Source organism: Vulpes lagopus, chromosome 23 (assembly GCF_018345385.1).
Source record: "Vulpes lagopus strain Blue_001 chromosome 23, ASM1834538v1, whole genome shotgun sequence".
Taxonomy (NCBI): domain Eukaryota; kingdom Metazoa; phylum Chordata; class Mammalia; order Carnivora; family Canidae; genus Vulpes; species Vulpes lagopus.
Window position 1 is genome coordinate 30,572,337 of NC_054846.1, and position 19,524 is coordinate 30,591,860.

At 38.0% G+C, this 19,524-nt stretch overlaps 1 protein-coding gene across 1 annotated transcript in view; it reads left to right on the top strand.

Annotated features, from left to right (window-relative positions):
- UBE2N (ubiquitin conjugating enzyme E2 N) overlaps positions 1-19,524 on the top strand; it is a 36,181-nt gene that overhangs the window by 14,767 nt on the left and 1,890 nt on the right. The window contains exon 2 of the mRNA XM_041738664.1: positions 19,165-19,411. Within this exon, the coding sequence (XP_041594598.1) occupies positions 19,165-19,411 (247 nt within the window). The remainder of the gene's footprint in view (positions 1-19,164; positions 19,412-19,524) is intronic.

Here is a 19,524-nt window from a genome sequence, read left to right on the forward strand (position 1 = left end):
GTAGGATGCAGCTGGGCTTGACAACCAAGAACCCAGTCCTAGTTGGTGAGCAGGCTTTTGTTTCCTATGCCCCACAGGTGTGTATTAAAAAAAAATGCATCTATTTAGGCCTGCTGTCAATGAAAAATTCAGGTAAAATTAGCATATATTCCCATTTACAAGTAATCAAGTTATAGCAGGTTTAATATTCTTTACTCCAAAGTGCTCCTTTATTTCTTGAGTTGAATCATCAAGCCAATTTTGGTTATGATTTATGATGTTAATTTATTAAAATTACAAGTATTAGTATGTTTAATATCTCCTTTGTTCTTTATGCTCGATATAGATAGTTCCCTCTGTTGTTTATGGCAGACTGAAAAAAATACTTAATTCTTTCTGATTGGTATATATCAGCCACTTCATTTTGCCATTAGCTGGCATATGTAGTCAGAAAATGATTTAATTTAAATATTTTGTTTTAGTAAAAAGAAAGCAAATGTATGGCTGGAGCAGGAGCGGAGGAAGAGGGTAGAAACATAATAACATTTAAGAAAAAGGAAGAAAGAAAATTGTATTTTTAAGACCCAAACAAGTTGCATTCCAAGTCCAAAGATTCACTTTAAAGTTATAAAATTGTGGGTATCTGGGTGGTGCAGTCTGTTAAGTGTCTGACTCTTGGTTTCAGCTCAGGTCATGATTTCGGGGTCATGAGATTGAGCCCCACATTGTTTCTGTGCTGAGCCGTCAAAGTTTTTCTATTCCTCTCCCTCTGCCCCTCCATGCCTCTCTCTCTCTCTCTTCTCTCTCTCATTAATAAAGAAATCTTTTTAAAAAATAAAAAAATTATAAAGTTGTGGATGTTTCATACTGTTTTATATCACAAAGTCATAGCTTCTGTTGGAAAACAAGTATCTTGAAAAAATGTGATTGATTGCAAAGTACAGAAATGTTGCCCAATTCCTTCAATATTAAGAGTCTTGTTCTTATCACTATTGAAAAAGCTTTATGATGGAAGTGAGAGAGATGGGGAAGGGATATTTATATCCTCTGGCAAGGAGATTGCAGGGATTGTCCCTTTCCTTAATCTTGTTTTCTGTAGGTTACCTTTTTCTTTAGATTCATTTGACTCCCATATATGTGAAAGTGTTGCCTCAAAGTATTATGTAAGCTGTGTGCAAAATTGCTGGACCCTAAGTCTTCTGTCAGAACTACTGGAGAAGTGTGGTTGGGGAGAAGTTGGTTGTATGGTATTTGGAAGTCTCAGAAATCTTTCCAGATTATGAAATTCTGTTTGGGTCATTCACACTTGGGTCTGGCTTACTTTGAGTATATTATCAGATGGTTCTCTGGAGAGCATCTAGCTGTAGTCTGCTACTTTGAAAAGTGAAGAAGGGTAGATCTTAGTTGGTATAGTATTGGTCCTAATGTCTATGAAACTTAAATACTGATATCAGTAAAACCACTTTTTAAAAAAATTGAAGTATATTGACAAACAGAGTAACAGTAGTCTCAGGTGTCACAGCATAGTTGAATTGGCCAAGTTTATGCCTTATGCTGTGCTCACAAGTGTAGGTAGAGCTAGCATCTGTAACCAGACATTGCTATTATAGTACCATTGACTATATTTCTATGCTGTACCTTTATTCCCATGACTTATTTAAGTGGAGGCCTGTATCTCTCATTCCTCTTTACCCATTTTGCTCATCCCTTCTGGCAACCAGCAGTTTATTCTCTGTATTCTCTGTATTATCTGTCTGTTTCTGCTTTTTGTTTGTTTGTTTGTTTTTTAATTTCACATGAGTGAAATTATATGGTATTTGTTTTTCTCGGTCTGACTTACTTCACTTAACATTATACCCTCTAGGTCCACCCATGTTGTCTCAAATGGCAAGATCTCATCCTTTTTTGTAGCCTAGTAATATTCCATGACATATATACACAAACACACACTGCATCTTCTTTGTCCATTCATCTATTGATGGATACTTGGGCTTCTTTCATATCTTGGCTGTTGTATAAATGCTGCAGTAAATATAGGGATGCCTATATTTTTTTGAATTAGTGTTTTTGAGTAAAACACTCTTTGAATCCAGATTTTGATTATTTAATTTTAGTTATGGCACTGTTCAAGTGGCTGGGTTCCCAGATCTAGGGACCTGAGGTGCTTGCCAACCCTCTGGCATTTCCTTAACTGGCATAACTGCCCTTCTACTTCCCAACTGTCCTTTTGTCCTTTGCAGAGTGGAGGGCAAGGAGGGTTGGGGTAGTCCTAGGTGGTGTGCCTGCAGCTGGGCTTATCCTTACTGTGGCAGTTCTGTGAACATGTGGGAGCTGTCACGTACATAAAGTTGTTAACTTGGGTGCTGAAAGGGTGAAGTGAGCTTTAAAGTATTGTGGAGGTAGAATAGGAAGCAGCTACCCCTTCCAAGTTTGGGAAGAAGACAGAGAAAAGATTGAAATTATTAAAATTGAGGAATTTGGGATGCAGAACCCCAGCTGGGATGTAGACCTCCGGAGAGGGTCCCACCCTCCCGAGGGACATGAGGATTACACTGGTCCTCTCAGTGTGGGCTGAACTGCAAATTGAATGAAATGTGCTGCAAGGAGGTTGGATGGGGGCTCTCACAGGCACCCCAGACAGACGAGAAACCTGGAAGAGGCAAGTTTTCTCTTTTAGTTCCCCTTTAGCACCTCTCATCTGCAGTTTAATTACTGAGTCCCTGGCAAAGCTCAGATGTGGTTTGCAGAATCCCACCTCCAGAATCACAAAGTGTAGGATAGGTGAGAGACAGTTACTTTATGTCTGACACAGAAATTTCCCAGTGTAGAGGTTTTAGCTAGAAAGCTGCCTGACCTTCTGGGCCAGCTGAAGATGGACAAGGAAGAGCAGAAACTCCTAGAGATAAGACAGTATTTGGCTTGGATTAGGGATTTTGAGATTTTTTAAAAAATGTTTTTGTTTTGATTAAGCTTAGGGTAAGGGGGCCCCTGCTGCAACTCCCCTCCCACATACGCAGTTGGTCAGATTTTTTTTTTTTTTTTTTAAGTAAGCAATGTATGCCATTGAGAAATGCCTTTGTTCCACATCAGTTGAATCTTTCCCCCTCTTTTTTTGGACCAACCCTCAGATCTCAGGACAGACCAGAATTGTATGCGTTCAAGCTAGGATGTTAGAGAAAAAAAGTAGGGAGAGGAAATACCGGAGGAGACAAACAGGCAAATGGTACCTCAGGAGTGTACCCTTGCCCCATCCTGAGTGACTGCATCAGCTCTGAGGACACTTCTTTGTATACTGTTGGAACAAATTAAGAAACATTTTCTGTTTTTAGCTCAGATACGCTACTTGTAGTTGTAACTCTGTCATTCACCTGATGTGAATGTATAAGATGGAAAGCAGTATCAATCCCAAGTTCCAGCTGTGAAGTATAAAAGAGCCCTTGGGGATCCCTGGGTGGCGCAGCGGTTTGGCGCCTGCCTTTGGCCCAGGGCGCGATCCTGGAGACCCGGGATCGAATCCCACGTCAGGCTCCCGGTGCATGGAGCCTGCTTCTCCCTCTGCCTGTATCTCTGCCTCTCTCTCTCTCTCTCTCTGTGACTATCATAAATAAATAAAAATTAAAAAAAAGAAAAAAAAAATAAAAGAGCCCTTGACTGCAGTGTGCTTCTTTCTAGCCCACATTCTGCCACTTGTGTACGTTTCTGGAGGTGGTTTTGAGGCTTAAATGAAACAACATGTGTGAACATCCAGGTTAGTTTTAAGGATTAATTTGGGTGTCATCCCTACACCTTGGAATTCTGACTAAATTTATCTAGCTTTCTAATCAGTGTCCTGCCCAAGGTTTGGCCATTTTTCAAGGTCTTGAGGTTTTCTTTTGTCTGTGGTTCTGAGATTGTATATGCTTTATAACCCAAACACACAGTTCAGCCCTTTCAACAGTTTCTGTAAAGAGTGCACTATGTATTTGCAAGTGTTCTTCAAGTTGACTGATTTTTATTGGTGAGTTGAGAGTTTAGCAGCCAGTGGTCATAAGCCATCTCATTGGCTCTTGGTGTTTTTCCTCTAGGTTCTTTCCTCCTGCACTGCTCCACTGCTCAAATTCTCAAATGCCTGGTCAGTGTAGCTCTTGCCTCTAAATCTCAACAAATGCTCAGGTGAATAGGAGCCCTGTCTACCCAAATTAAGACCCACTTCCTGCCCTCAGTAAGCTCAAGACCTACACTACACTTTTTTTCCCTTTTAAATAAACTTTATTAAGGTGTAATTTACATATAAGTAATGCATCCATTTTAAGTATACCATTTACGTTTTCACAACAGCTATGAAACCACCATCTCGTTAAGATTTGGAACATTCCACCCCAGCACAACACTTAACCAAGAGATTGTACTGTTTTGAAGTGTGTGTTTTCACTTACGTAGAAGGATATTTTTCTTTGGTGTTACATACTACCTTTACAACATCTTTTTCCCATCAGCTTTGGTGTGATCATTATTTCCAGAGCTGTGGTTTTGAACACATTCACAGTTTTTCCTTGGAATAAATCCCAAGACACGAAATTTTAAAGGTTAGGTTAGCTTCTAATCCCACCAGCCATGTATATGAGAGCCAGTTTTCTCCATAACAGTAAATATAAATAGCATTTTCTTAAATCTTTGTCTATTCTGAGTTTTTTTTTTTTTTTGAAGATTTTATTTATTCATGAAAGACAGAGAGAGGCAGAGACACAGGCAGAGGGAGAAGCGGGCTCCACGCAGGGAGCCCAATGTGGGCTCCATCTCAGGACTCCAGGATCACGCCCTGAGCCAAAGGCAGATGCTCAACTGCTGAGCCACCCAGGCATCCCTGTCCTGAGTTTTAAGGGTTGTCTTGGTAATGAGACTTTGTCACTTTCAAAATATGGTTACTTAAAATGCTTATTCAATTTCCTTGAGTGATTTTATTTAAAATAAATAAATTTTAGTAATACTTGGACATGTCACAAAATTCAACAAAAGGATACTCAGCTGAAGTGTCTCCCACCTCTCAGTCATCTTAATTGCTTTCCTCAAGAAAAACACTATTGGACCATTTAAATCTGTTATTTTATAATTTTGTAAGCTTTTGTAATTTTTGTTTGAGATTTTGTTATTTTTGTTTAGGTGCAGTTTTACATAATATATTAGTTCACACTGCTAGCAAGCCCTAAGTTCAGCATTCATATTATGTTGTTGCAGAGACTCTGGTTGTCCCACATGAAGTGGGTGAATGTGACCCAGGACTATTGTATATAGATCCTCTATCATATGTCTGCCTTAGTATGTAAATTTGTGCTTATTTCAGTTACATTAAAATCTGAGTTGTCTGGGTCATTTTCTTCTCTGGGTCAGTGGCACAAGACAAAATAGTCATCTGAAATCACAGAAGAGTATTTGCTAAGTTATTTATATACTTCTATGGATCTCTTAAGATTATTTAACTTTCAAACCAGATTGATACTGTGTGAAATATTAAAATCTCTAATCTCGTTTTCTTGAGCAATTTCATTTCAAAATCTTCCAAAAACCGTGAGGTAGAAGACTGAATCTTTAATATCTCAACTAGTTCTTATTACCAAATGATCATTATTAAACTTGAGAAAAATGATTATTAGATTATTGAAGCTACTACAGGGGCAAAAGCCAGATACTCTGGTGCTTAGTGTTGGCCCTTTAAGTGAACAACTTGTAACGAAAATAGCAAGGGCAAAGTTTTAGAGCAAAAGTGTGAAATAGTTCATGAATATTGGGCTTAAAACTTTTAAAAAATCATTTTTTTCTGCATATTCCCGCCATTTATAGCCACTGTCTGGCTCTTTCAAGCCCTGGGCCTACGCTTTTTGGAAGTTCTTAAATTCCCGTTTACCTTCTCAGTATTTTTCTTTTCTCTCTGGGGTTTCTTTGAGTATAGTTAGATCTGTTCGTTCATTCAGCTGGCGTAGAATGTGAGGCACTTTGTGGTACTCAGTATTGAGGCTGCAAACCTACACCCTGGCCTTGACCTATAGGGACTAATGTAGCTGGGGAGTCAGACAGTTATTGGGGGAAAAGTGTGTAAGAGATAGCTTTCTGCAGAAGGTCACCCCTACTGCCCAACAATACTGCTTTTTTAGTCAGTAGCATTGTCACTTGCTTACCTCTCAAGTAACAGTTGACTTTTCAAAATGGTAGAAATGCTGCTTTGTGGGCAAAATAATGTTCAGTGTCTTAAATGCCTTAGATCTACTTCTTAATTTTGAAGAAGGGCAAAAGGATTTTGGGAATGGGGAGCTGTGTGGGTTGTGTGTGTGGAGGAGCACAGAATGTGGGGAAATTTTTCTGGGCCTGACTTGTAGCTGTGCCAAGTACTAGCTTGTACAGACCATTTGATCTCTACATTTTTATCTGTTTAATACACTAATCTAGCTCTAAGGTGGTTGGGAGGGTTAGAGTGCAGAGAAGAGAGCCTACCATAATACACTGAGACTTATAATATTATTACTGTTTTATGATTTTGCAAGGATGCCGGCTCACTATAAATCTGGAAAGAATGAATATCATCATCTCAGTGTGGGTACACTTGTGTTCGTCAGTTATGTGTTAATAAATGAATAACACAAAATGAATAACCTTTATGGGGCATGGATTTTTTTTTTACAGCACAGTGAATGCCCATTTAGCACCAGTGGGTAGGAAAATGAGATGTGTGAGGTAAATAATATATTCTGATTTTATTGGAATTGCTGTTTTGATTTCCTTAGAATTACCACATAATCAATTTTCCATGAGTTTGACAATGATGTTGATTTGTATAGCTGCTAAACTGAAGTTTTATTCTTTAATTCAAAGTACTTGGGATTTTGCACTGCACAATTTCAGGGGGTGCCATTCATACAGACTGTGATGTGAATGGGCCCCTCTTGGAGTGGTGCATTATGGCAGCCTTGCTGAAGGATGCTTATTTGGGGGAAACAGTATCTCTAGTATCTGATTGCTTCCTAATTTATCTCATAGTTAGTATGCAGTGTGTGAAAAAATAATTTTTTCTTGTGGTTTGGATTTTGGACACACTTGTGTCAGTAGCACACATTGGATTGGGAATGCAAATCTGGACCAACTATAACTTGTTTTTGTTTGCATCACTGAAATTTCAGCTGCTCTGCTTTCATCCGTCTTACCTATTAATACAAGCATAGGCCTTTCCTATGAGTGGAAACCTCAGGCATTTAGCACGTAAATTTTGTTGTGATTACCACATTTGAAACCTGAAATAACTAGTAATCAAGGATTGAGTAGGTAATATATGGTAGTTGTACAAGTGTAGCCATTAGCTTGTAGGCCAATAAAAACGATTATTTATGCCACTTAGTTTGCAATACATGTTGATTAATTTACCTGTAAAACAACCAGGAGAGTGGGGTGTACTGGCACAGTAGATAAAAAAATGTAAAAGTATTAAACTGCTTTTAAGACCTGATGTCTTTATCAGAATAAATACAAACATAATAAAATGTTATTTAAGTCGATATTATATTTTTCTTTAATGAGCAGGTAGAAAAAAATTGGGGAAAACAGGTACCATTAGCAACAATTTTTTTCTTTAGATATTGAACATTGGAGTAGATGCTGGGGATAGAGTCCATAATACTTCTTCCCTTCAACAGGGAGTGAACAGTAATAACAAGGTTAAAAGAGGTGCCTGGGTGGCACAGTTGGTTAAGCACCCAACTCTTGGTTTCAACTCAGGTTGTGATCTTGGGGTCTTGAGATTCAGCCCCATGTCAGGCATGGATGGAGTCTACTTGGGACCTCTCTCCCTCTGCCCTCTCCCCTCTGCTCTATCTCAAATTTTTTTTTTTTTAAGAAAAGAATTTTAAAAAGGGACCTTCTAGTAGAAAGGAGCATATAACAGTAAGATTTAACCCATTCCAATAATAAAATGTTCAGTCAATTCAGTGCTAGAGAGAACCTTTGAAATATTTCAAGGGACTAAATTTTAAGGTTAGGGAGGTTAAGTGAGTGTGTATGGTTGTATAACAAATTGATACAGTTAGAATTGGGATTAGAGATGTTTTAGCTCCAAGTTTTTTCCCTGGTAGGTATATCAGGCTATATATTTGAAGTTAGTTCTCTTTTTTTTTTAATTTTTTTTTTTAATTTTTATTTATTTATGATAGTCACAGAGAGAGAGAGAGAGGCAGAGACACAGACAGAGGGAGAAGCAGGCTCCATGCACCGGGAGCCTGATGTGGGATTCGATCCCGGGTCTCCAGGATCACGCCCTAGGCCAAAGGCAGGCGCCAAACCACTGCGCCACCCAGGGATCCCTGAAGTTAGTTCTCTTAATGTGAAATTAATTTCCTCTTTAAAGACTGTTCAACTACATAGAAGTTCTTTGATAAAGGGGTTAGCCAACTTTGATGTTCTCCTTTGACCTCATTTAATCCCAAAGAGATATTTAGCTTCTTAACCTCTTCATCTCCCCAACCCCTAGTCTGTTAACTCTTACTTTTTCTTCACTTTCTTCTTTATCTAGTTTAGCCTTTGTATTTTTAGCAAGCAGTGGGGAGGTCAACTTTGGCTAGTTTAAGTGGAAATAGTATTTATTGAGTTATTAGATACCTCACATAATCTTCAGGGGTGCCAAAGACATTAGGCTCTGAATCACATCATGGTGGAGACTAGATGCTGTACTAGAACCTCTTCCGTGGTAGTCTGGAGGTAACTATTGGTATTATCTCCAGAATGGATCTTCTGTATTTTAGCTTTGATGTCATACAGGTTTTGATTTAGCCTAGGTCTCACATACTCAGTAGAAAGTTAGGAAATTTTCTAAGACTAAAGCTTCTGTTGAGGGAGGCATTATTCCCCAACAAGGCTGTCTGCCTGTCAGGTAGTCTAAAGGAATGACGGACATCCACTATGAACCTCATTTTTCTTATGCTGCTAGGCATAATCCTGTTTGACTGTAGATAACTTTTTCTATTTTCTAACAATTACTTCAAACCTTGACATTCTTAAGCTCCAAATTCCAACATTACAGTAAGGAGAGGGAAGATATGAATGAATGAGGAAATTTTACTACTGCTTAATAGTAGCCAAATGTGTAGACAGATGGCTGAAATTACACATATCAAGGCCTTAAAATGGATTATCAACTTCACCTAGTTGAAATTTTAAGAAAGAAACCTACAGTCTAGATTAATTCTAACTTAAATGCTGTTTTTTTTTTAAGTACAAGTTCAGTGTTTTTTGCTAATGCATCACTCATAATTTTAGTTTTCACTATACAGAAACAGGCATTTTAAAAAATTGCCTATTTTCATTCAAGATGAATACAGAAGACCTTTCCTCCCCCACCTACTAAATTATATATTTCCCAGAATCTAAAATATGCAAGTTTTTAAAAAGCTTTTTGATGAATTTGTTAATGGTAACTATAAGGACCTTGTAACAGCAGGCAATCTCAATGAAGTGTTACCATAAGCTAGATTCTCTCTCTCTCTCTCTCTCTCTCTCTCTCTCTCTCTTTTTAAAAGATTTTATTTATTTATTCATGAGAGACAAAGAGAGAGGCAGGGACACAGGCAGAGAAAGAAGCAGGCTTCAAGCAGGGAGCTGGATGTGGGACTTGATCCTGGGCTGAAGGCAGGCGCTCAACCACTGAGCCACTTGGGCGTCCCTAGATTGTCTCTTTATTCAGAGTTCTAAGACATCATTCCTAAGTCACAGAATTCATTAAGACAGAAGGATGAAAAAAAAAGGACGGTTACATTATTCAGATCATCAAAGGAATATTTTTAATTTTTGAGCTAGTGCTAGAGAAAGTCCAGGCAGTGAAGTGTTTATATTGTCTGTGAAATCAGAAACCAAGGAGAAAATGGAGATGTTCACTTTCATGATGAGTCTACTAATTAGAGTGCTGGGTGTTCAAAGGACATTTTTACCATCAAGAATTTCATGAATGTTTTATGATGGAGTATTTTTCATTGTCTTTACTGTGATACCGATATTTAGAAATCTTTCAAAAAACAGGAAAGAGATAGAGATGTAAAGTTATCTTTCCAGAAAACTTTTAAAATGTCTTTAGAATAAACAAGGACATGTGTTCCCAGTCTATTCCTGTTGGTAATTAGTATCCCTAATCACACCTGTACCTTCCTTAAAACCTCGACATAACAAAACAAAACAAAACAAACCTTGACATACCCCATTCGAAAATGCATCTTTCAAAAACTGGCTTTTACGTGTATTTTATACTCACAGTGAAATAAATTCTTAGGAGACAAAGGTGTACTGTATTTTATTCTTCCTGTGAATTAGTTGATATGACAATGTCATGTACAAAATAAACAATTGTTAGTAAATTCATATTTCAGAGTCAGCATTTCAGAGCATAGTGGTTTCATGTAATATCAGAGATAGACAAAGTAGCTTACCATATAATAGGTAATTCCAGGTCAAAATGGCATATACCAATTTTTCTGTCAAGCACAGCATAGTTTTTTCTACTTCATTTATGTGGCTAAGACTGTATTCTTCTTCAATTGCCAGTCCCAAAGGACGAAAAGAGAAAAAAAGTGATATTGTGGCTTAAATTACCTCTTTAATGAAGCACTTCTTCATGATTATGAAGGACTGAAAATAGACCTTCCTTAACTTTTGTGCTATTTACAGTCCTGCCAAACATTTGAGATGTACTGTTCATATTGTTCATTGTCTTTGTAGATACCATTGAAATTAAGAAATCAGGCTTTGAAGCCAGACTGAGTAGAGTCCAATTACTGGATTTCAATCTTGGCTCTGCCACTTGCTAGCTTTGGTTATAATATAAGTGGTCACTCTGAGTTTCTCATTTCCCTCATTTGTAAAATGGGTATGAAGATTAAATGAGTTAATAATACATGTAGAGTCCCTGTTTGGCACAGTTATTTTTTGATTTTTTACTGATTCTCTGCATATCTGAGCGCAGTGCTTGATAATTGCAGAGTTCCTGCCCTTATGGAATTTAAGAGTAGGGTGGGGTGTGGGGTTGGGGGCACAGACTATAGTACAACCTGATGTGTTTCGTGGAACAGAAGAATCGGGGGGGGTGGTAGACAAGGAATTCAGCCTAATGGTTTTCCTTGTTGGTGGCACACTTTGTTATTAGTACAATTTTCAGATTTTTGTCTGTTGTCAGTGATTGGAATAATTTTAAATGCTGTTCCTGGGTGGAAGTTACTCACTAACACAGTTAAGTATAGTAATTCATATCAGCTCTGTGTGGTGCCTAAGCATGGATACATTTATTCTTTGAACAAGCATGTGTTTAGCCCTTGATCACTACTATATGCTAGCTGGAGTTTGCATCTTCAAATAGTTATTGTCCTAGCTGTATTAAGAAGAGTGGTGGTAATGCCCAGGAAACTGTGGAAGTATAGGGGAGATGCTTCCAGACTAATTCAGACCTGAGAAACAAGTTGATTGACTATATACTTAGCTTTTCAGAAGTTCTGGCTTCCAAGTTTCTTTTTCTTTTCACTGAACTTAATGGAAGTACTGATTTGGTCTTGGGTTGAGAGAAAAAAAAAACAGATTTCTAGCCCAGGTCATTCTACTCCATCTCTTGGGTGTTATTACTCAAAGTGGAATACAGAGTACAGTTGACCCTAAGAAAACACGCCTTTGAACTGCACGGATCCACTTACACATGAGTCCACTTGTACGTGGATTTTTGTTGTTGTTTTTTGATAAATTCAGTACAGTACTATTAAATGTACTTTCTCTCCCTAATGATTTTTTTTAACATGTTCTTTTCTTTAACTTACTTTATTGTAAGAATACGGTATATAATACAAATAAAAAATATGTGTTAATTGCCTTATAGGTAAGGCTTCCAGTCAACAGTAGGCTATTAGTAAGTTTTTGGGGAGATCAAAAGTTATGCTTGGATTTTCAACTGTGCAGGGTGTTGGTGCTCCTACCTCCTGTGTTGTTCATGGGTTAGCTGTACTTTCTTGCTACTTGTCAGTCTAACTGGAAATAAAGCTTTTCATTAAAGGGATACCTTGGTCTAAAATCTTAAGATTTATTAGTCCTTTTTTTTTTTTAAGATTTCATTTATTTATTCATGAGAGATACAGAGAGAGACAGAGCCATAGGCAGAGGGAGAAGCAGGCTCCATGCGGGGAGCCCGACGTGGAACTTGATGCCGGGACTCCAGAATCACGCCCTGAGCCAAAGGCAGAGAGGCTCAACTGCTGAGCCACCCAGGTGTCCCAAGATTTATTAGTCCTTGGTACCGAAGTGTTTGAAACAGCTTCTTCCATTTTCCTTCTTTTCAGATAAGGACATTGTGAGGTTTATGTGTGTGGCAGTAGAGGGAGAAAAGGAAGAAGATGGAGGATATGTCTTGAATTGTTATTCTTACCTGACTTTAGGATAAACACTTTAAAAAAAATTTAGTGAATTAGAGTAAAATAATTTATGAGCCATTTGCAAAGGAAAAGGGGTTGAAATAAGTGATGTCTTTTGTCCACTAGGGGGTAGTGTGGACTATAAAAAATTAAAATGATTCTTCAAGGACTAACCCTTATTTCTTCATATAGTTGCCTTGTTTTAAGTAATTTCTGTCCATACTATGTTTTTTTTTTTGAAATTGCTACAAATCATTATTTTCAAACATAATCTTGTGACGGGAACAAACAATAGCACCCACATTCCGGTTATTAGTGATTTAGATGTTGTAACATTACTGTTTGTATAGAATTTTTTGAGGGGAAAAAGGTGATACTTCTAAGTTTCTCTACCAGATTTTAATAATCTGTGAGTAACAGTATAACAGGATTGTGTTTCACTGTCCTGTATGGTAGCTATTAGCCCCATGTGGCTATTGAGCAGCTGAAGTGTGGCTAGTTTAAATTGAAACATTATAAGTATAAATTACTGGATTTTGAAGATTTTGGATGAAAAAAGATTATGAAATATTAACAATTTCTATATTACATGTTGAAATGATGCTATTTGAATAGATTAAATATTTTAGCTATTTACTTTTTAATGTGACTAGCAGAAAATTTAATATATTTGCAGCTCATTTCTGTTGGGCAGCACTGCTGTAGAGAAACATTCATCACCCATTTTTATCAAATGCTGTACACACCTCTATCTGACCTGATTTTGTAAGGATGTAGTGTAGTGGGGAAATTGAGCACAGTTTTGTCTCTGTTTCTAATCCCAGCCAGAATAAATACAGTCAGTTCTGTTATAATGAGATCTATGTGTTTCTAAAATTCATTGTGTTAACCAGAATTGTGCAGTAAAAATCACATGGCTCATGGATAAAATTTTAGAGACATAATACTCAAAAAACGATAAAATTTTTTTTGAATGCCCACTTACTGTAGATGATGAAGTTGCAGATGCCCTTAAGTAGTTTACAATTGAAAAATTGGCTTTTGCTGTATATCAGTAATCCCCAAAAAGGAGCCTCTGTTTGTTAATATTTTAGAACTGCTTGTAGATGTAGTTAAGAGAGATTGGAGTAGACATGGAGTAAACATCATTGAGGCATCTTTCAGTTTGGTAAGACTGATTGTGATAACAAAATTGATAGTGTTTTCAAGTATGGTCAGATGGCTCTTAGGTGAGATGATCTAAAAGATCCACAGTTAACATTGTTAGTAATACATTGCATTTTTGTGTTTCAGAGAATATATATATATATGTATATATATATATATACATATATATATATATTTGTTGTTGTTGTTGTTTGTTTGTTTTAGAGAAAGTAAGAGGGTGAGAGAAGGCATGGTGAGGAGAGAGTAGCAGAGAGCAGGGGGAGTCTTAAGCAGACTCCATGCTGCGTGGAGCCAGAGGCAGTACTTGGTCTCACAACCTTGAGCTTGCAATCTGAGCTGAAACCAAGAGTCAGGTGCTTAACTGATTGTGCCACCTAGGTGCTGCCAGAGAATATTCTAAATGGGGAAAAACCTAATTGTTGTAGATATATGTTGGAAGTATATATAGAAAGTTACTAACTGGATCAACTTTTCTCATATTCAAATTGCCCCTCTCTCTTTTTCTTAGAAGGGGGGAGGGGCTGAGGGAGAGCCTAGACTCTCAAGCAGACTCCCTGCTGAGTGTGCAGCCCCCACCTGGGGCTAGATCTCAGGACCCTGAGCTCATGACATTACTTGAGCCAAAATCAAGACGCTCAACCAACTGAGCCACCCAGGTGCCCCTGCCACTCTGTAAGAATACTGTTTATTATCTAAAATTTTACTGTTCATAATTCAGTCATTGCCTTAAAAAATATATAATAAAACTTAGATTGCTTAATAGTGACCACAAGTTGTTATTGAACTTTAAAGTGGGACAAGACCTAGTTAATGGAATTTAGTCGACAAAGGCTACAGTTTACTGTGGTATAATCCTGGAATTTGCTCTTCAAGTCCCAGTAGATCTATTGAGGAGTAGGTCAATTTGATGTTATTTAATTCCTTTTAAAAGTATTTAAACAAGTAGGATCATAATGCAACAAATGTTTATTCTGTTTTGTTTTTTTTAAAACAAACTGCTATTTAATCTTAAAGTTTGTTATTGTGCTTTGTTCTTACATTCTTTTTGAGTTGGTTGTATGTGGCTGCTACCTTCTTATGTGATCTTATTTGTTAAGTCTTTCTAGTATCTCTTTTGATCTTCAAAGCAACTCTGCATGAGAGGTAATCTTAATTATGATATAGATAAGTCAGCTGAGGCTCAGAGCAGTGTAAATTATTTGCTCAAAAGTAATGGCTAAGTTAGCAATGCAGTAGGAATTTGAACCCGTAACTTCTAGACTTGATGAAATCCCACTGTACTTCACTGTTTTTCTACCAGAGGATAATACAAAACTAGAGGGTGTTTCATACTTAACCATGTGTGAGTAGTAGCAGGAAGGATTTTATTTCCTATCCACTTTTGCCTTTTTCGGGGAAAAAAAAATTGACTTCAGCTTCTGTGGATGAGACTTGTTCCATTTGGTTTGGTTTTTATTCATTTTTCCTCCCATGATTTATGCTGTGGGTTTGTTTGGGAAGTCAGTGCCATGTAGTCAAATAATAATGCATCTGTTTATTATATCAAAATCCATGAGAACTTGAGAGCGTATAAAAACTATTTCAAAAGGTTTTCCACACCTAAAAGCTTATTCTAGAATGTGTTCTGATTAGATCTTACAATTGATTAGGCCATGTTATATGTTTAAGATACACAATTTTTAGAAAGACTCTTTTATTTTGAGGGGGAACCGAAGATGAGAAAGGAATGCTAAATCTCTGACAATGTGTTCTAAGAGTGAATTTTGAGGCTATTTTGGGATATGATCTTGGAAGCCCTTCTGGCAGCCTTTTTTTAGTTTTGAATAGAGCTGCTACTACTTTGTGTAACCAGGGAGTGGGGTTTTGGGGTTCCTAGACCCCAGCCTTTTTTCCCCCAGTCTCCCTCCTAATGGATTTCTAAAAATATTAAGACCTGGGGCAAAACAGTAGGAGGATGGAGATGAGGAGAGGTCAGAATTCAAGGAATTTTACCATCCAGTTTTTTTCTTATTCCTTTATTATTGTTCATCCTCAATATCTTTATTATCTTTATTTTTTTTGCTAAAAGTGAAGGCCGGCTGCTTTTTTTCTAATTCCATGTCGAAGGGCTTCCCACAGTGAGAGGCTTCATTACTGCCTCTTGAGATTTTTTTTTTTTTTTAAGACTTTATTTACTTGAAAGAGGGAGAGAGTGAGAGAGCAAGAGAATATGAGGGTGGGGAGAGGGGCAGAGGGAGAGGGCAAAGCAGATTCCCCACTGAGCAGGGAACCCAGTGCGGGGTGTGAACCCTGGACCCTGGGATCATGACCTGAGCTAAAGGCAGATGCTTAAGGGATTGAGCCACCCAGGCACCCCTCCTCTTGGTATTTTTAATGCTCTGAAAATGTGTTACTTTTAACCTAAAGAATATTTAGCTGAAAGTAGTTTACAGCATTTCAGTTTCTCATTTGCCCTTGCATTGCCATGATTAAACCAAAGCAAAAAGAAAAAAAACTGTTCTCTAATTAAAGTACTGAAGATATTACTTTAAATGGCTAGGAGTTTAACACAGTTTGGGAAAGGGTTTAATTTTTTATCTGCATCTTATGATTATTTCAGTATAAAACTGGGAAATCTTTTTTAGTATGTGCCCTGTACACTGTAGAATGAAATGGTATAAGGTGTATGTTTTTTCTTAAGTGAAGGCAGTGTAAATACAATATTATTATTCATTGTTTTTCATATCTAAAACTTCAGATAGGGATCCCTGGGTGGCGCAGCGGTTTGGTGCCTGCCTTTGGCCCAGGGCGCGATCTTGGAGACCCGGGATCGAATCCCGCGTCGGGCTCCCGGTGCATGGAGCCTGCTTCTCCCTCTGCCTGTGTCTCTGCCTCTCTCTCTCTCTCTCTCTGTGACTATCATAAATAAATTAAAAAAAAAAAAATAAAACTTCAGATATAGCAGTGTTCTAAAACTTTGCACATGCCTATTCATAAAAGTATATTATTAATATATAAAATTACACATGGTATTGCTAGTTTCTTTTATGGTATGTTAACTATTCTGGGCTAAAAATAAGTTTATAAATAGAAATTAGGTTATTTCTTCCCATGCCTGAATGGATCCTTTTGTCTTCTTTCTGTGATGTGCACATCCTGCTTTGAATAATACTGCTTTAATGTTAAAGATGCGATTCTGATAGTTTATTCCTTGTTCTTTGTAACATCAAATAGATTCATAATTCAGCAAGTATTTATTGAACATCTGTGGTGCCGGGCAGGGTTCCAGATGCCGAGGATATAGCAGTAAATAAAACAGTCACAAATCTCCTTTTATGGCACTTCCATTCTGAACAAAATAAGTGAGATATGTAATATGTTTGTAGTGCTGTGGAGATAAAGTAGGGGAACAGGAATAGGGACAGTGTGGGATAGGGTGGAATGGGCTTTTATTTCCATTATGGAGGCCTTGTAAAGAAAACATATTTGAATGAAGATCTTAGGAGTTCTGAGGGGGCAAACCAGATAGAAATTTCAGGGGGAAAAAAGCAAAGGCAAAGCCTTTGAGGGAGGAGTATGCCTGGCAGGTTGGAAAATTACAAAGCAGCTAATCTGGCTAGAACAAAGTGCCATGATGGGAGTACGTTGGGGGAAACATAGCTAAAGATGTGATAAAAGTAGCTAGAGGGGATCATATAAAGCCTTTTCTTGGGGGGCCATTATAAGGACTTTGAAAGGTCCGTGAAACACAAATCCAAGGAGGGAGTAGAGAATGAGGTCAGAAGCAGGAAGAACAAAGTGAGGCTATTGCAGTATGCCAGCTGAGAGCTGATGGCGGCTTGGATGAGAAGTGGAGCCGCAGGGGGTAAGGAGCAGTCCGATAGATTTTGAAATTCAAGCCAACAAAATATGCAGATCAGTTTAGATGTGGTGGGATATGAAGGAAAACATTTGATCAGTTGGAAGGATGGATTTATGGTTAACTGATATGAAGAAGGCTCTGAAGGAAGAACAGGTTGAGGGTGACGAAAATCATGCTAAGTTTGGGATGCTTATTAGACGCTCAAGGGGAGCTGTTGAACAGGTCATTATGGATAGAAGAGGCATGATCCAGGGGTGAGATCTGTGCTGGGTATGAATTGGGGGAGATGGTCATATACAGGGTGCATTTAATATTTAGATTCATTGGACAATATGGGATCACTATGAAGCGTGTAGATAGAGAAACCCTAGGACAGAGCCCGGGCGCACTTCAGTATTGGGGAGTCAGGGAGGAACCAGCACAGAGGTTGCAGCCAGACAAGGTAGGAAGAGTCAGAAGACAGAAGAGCTTGGCGACAGGAAGTTGGGTGATGTTTTGCAAGGAGGAGGGCAGACCAGCTGGGTAAGATGTTACATTTAGGTCAAATAAGATGAAGATTAAGCATTGACCATTTGATTTACCTGTGTGGGAATCACTGATGACCTCAACAGGCAGGTTAGTGGCTATACCCTGATTGGAGAGTTGTGTTCAAGATAGGAGGGGAGGAGAAAAATTGGAGACAAGCAAATATAGGTAACTTTTAAAGAGCAGCAAAGCATTGGAGCTTTTGTTGGTGGAGGGTAGGGGAAGAGTAAGGTCAAGATTATTTTCTGCTCTTATGGGGAGAAATTAAAGCAAGTTAGTAGAGTTTGGGGAAAGATCCAGTGAAGAAGGGGAACTGATGACTCAGGAGAGAAAAGATGCTTGAATAGGTGAGAAGAAGATAAAATCTAGTGTTTTGGAGGAGAGATCAGTCTTAGCCAAGAGTGACAACCATTTCATCCACAGGACGACAGGCAAAGCACATGGGCACACCATTGAAGGTGGGTATACAAGTGCTACAGTGGGAACTTTAAGGAAGTGTCTGTTTTCTTGTGAAATAGAAAACAGAGTCATCAGCCAAAAGTGAAGGTGAGGATAGAGATACTGGAGGTTTGAAGAGAGAAAGGAGAAAGAAAAGAGAACTAATGGTTGGGAAGCAGATAAGGGTCCAGGTTGTATATATTTCTCTAGCCCTGTTTAGGTGCCCAGGCACTTGACCCCCCTACATTCTCTTCTGTTTTTCAGAGGAAAGATTTTCAGTAACTTTTTAGAACTAATTTTACTTTTTAAAAATAATTAAAAGGTTTCATTTTTAAGTAATCGTCACACCCAACATGGAGCTTGAACTCATAACCCCAAGACCAAGAGTTACATGCTCTACTGACTGAGCTAGCTACGTGCCCCTAATTTTATTTTTTAAACATCTTGGTTTTGGTAGTTCCAGATATGTTTTCTTTTTTCTCTTCTCTCTCTCTCTCTCTCTCGTCTCCTCCTTACCACTCTTCTTCACTTCTCTTCTTAGTATAAAATTGGTTTCATTAGTCTAATTTTTATTATCAACATATTTTCAGACATTTGTAGCTGCAGTGTATATGTCATCAGTATTCACCTGCAGTTGCATTCAGGTGACTGGGATTATTTAAGTAGTCTTTTCTTTGAACTTAGAGTTTTATAAAACAAAAACCCTTGGGGAAATTGGAGAAGTTCTGTTAAGTCCAATTCCAAGAAGTGAACTTAATTTTTAGCTTGATGTTTAGCAAAATAACGTATGTTTCATAAATATATTATGTTTTTCTGTTGTAGGAAACCCAGCGTTTGCTGGCAGAACCAGTTCCTGGCATTAAAGCAGAACCAGATGAGAGCAACGCCCGTTATTTTCATGTGGTCATTGCTGGCCCCCAGGATTCCCCCTTTGAGGGAGGGACTTTTAAACTGGAACTATTCCTTCCAGAAGAATACCCGATGGCAGCCCCTAAAGTACGTTTCATGACCAAAATTTATCATCCTAATGTAGACAAGTTGGGAAGAATATGTTTAGATATTTTGAAAGGTAAGTGTTACCTTTATCAATATGTTATTAAGATTTCTCCTTTTTCTCGTAAACATTCCATATTGAGAATCTGAACATTGAAAACTTGCCTTATATAAAGACCACAGAAGTCT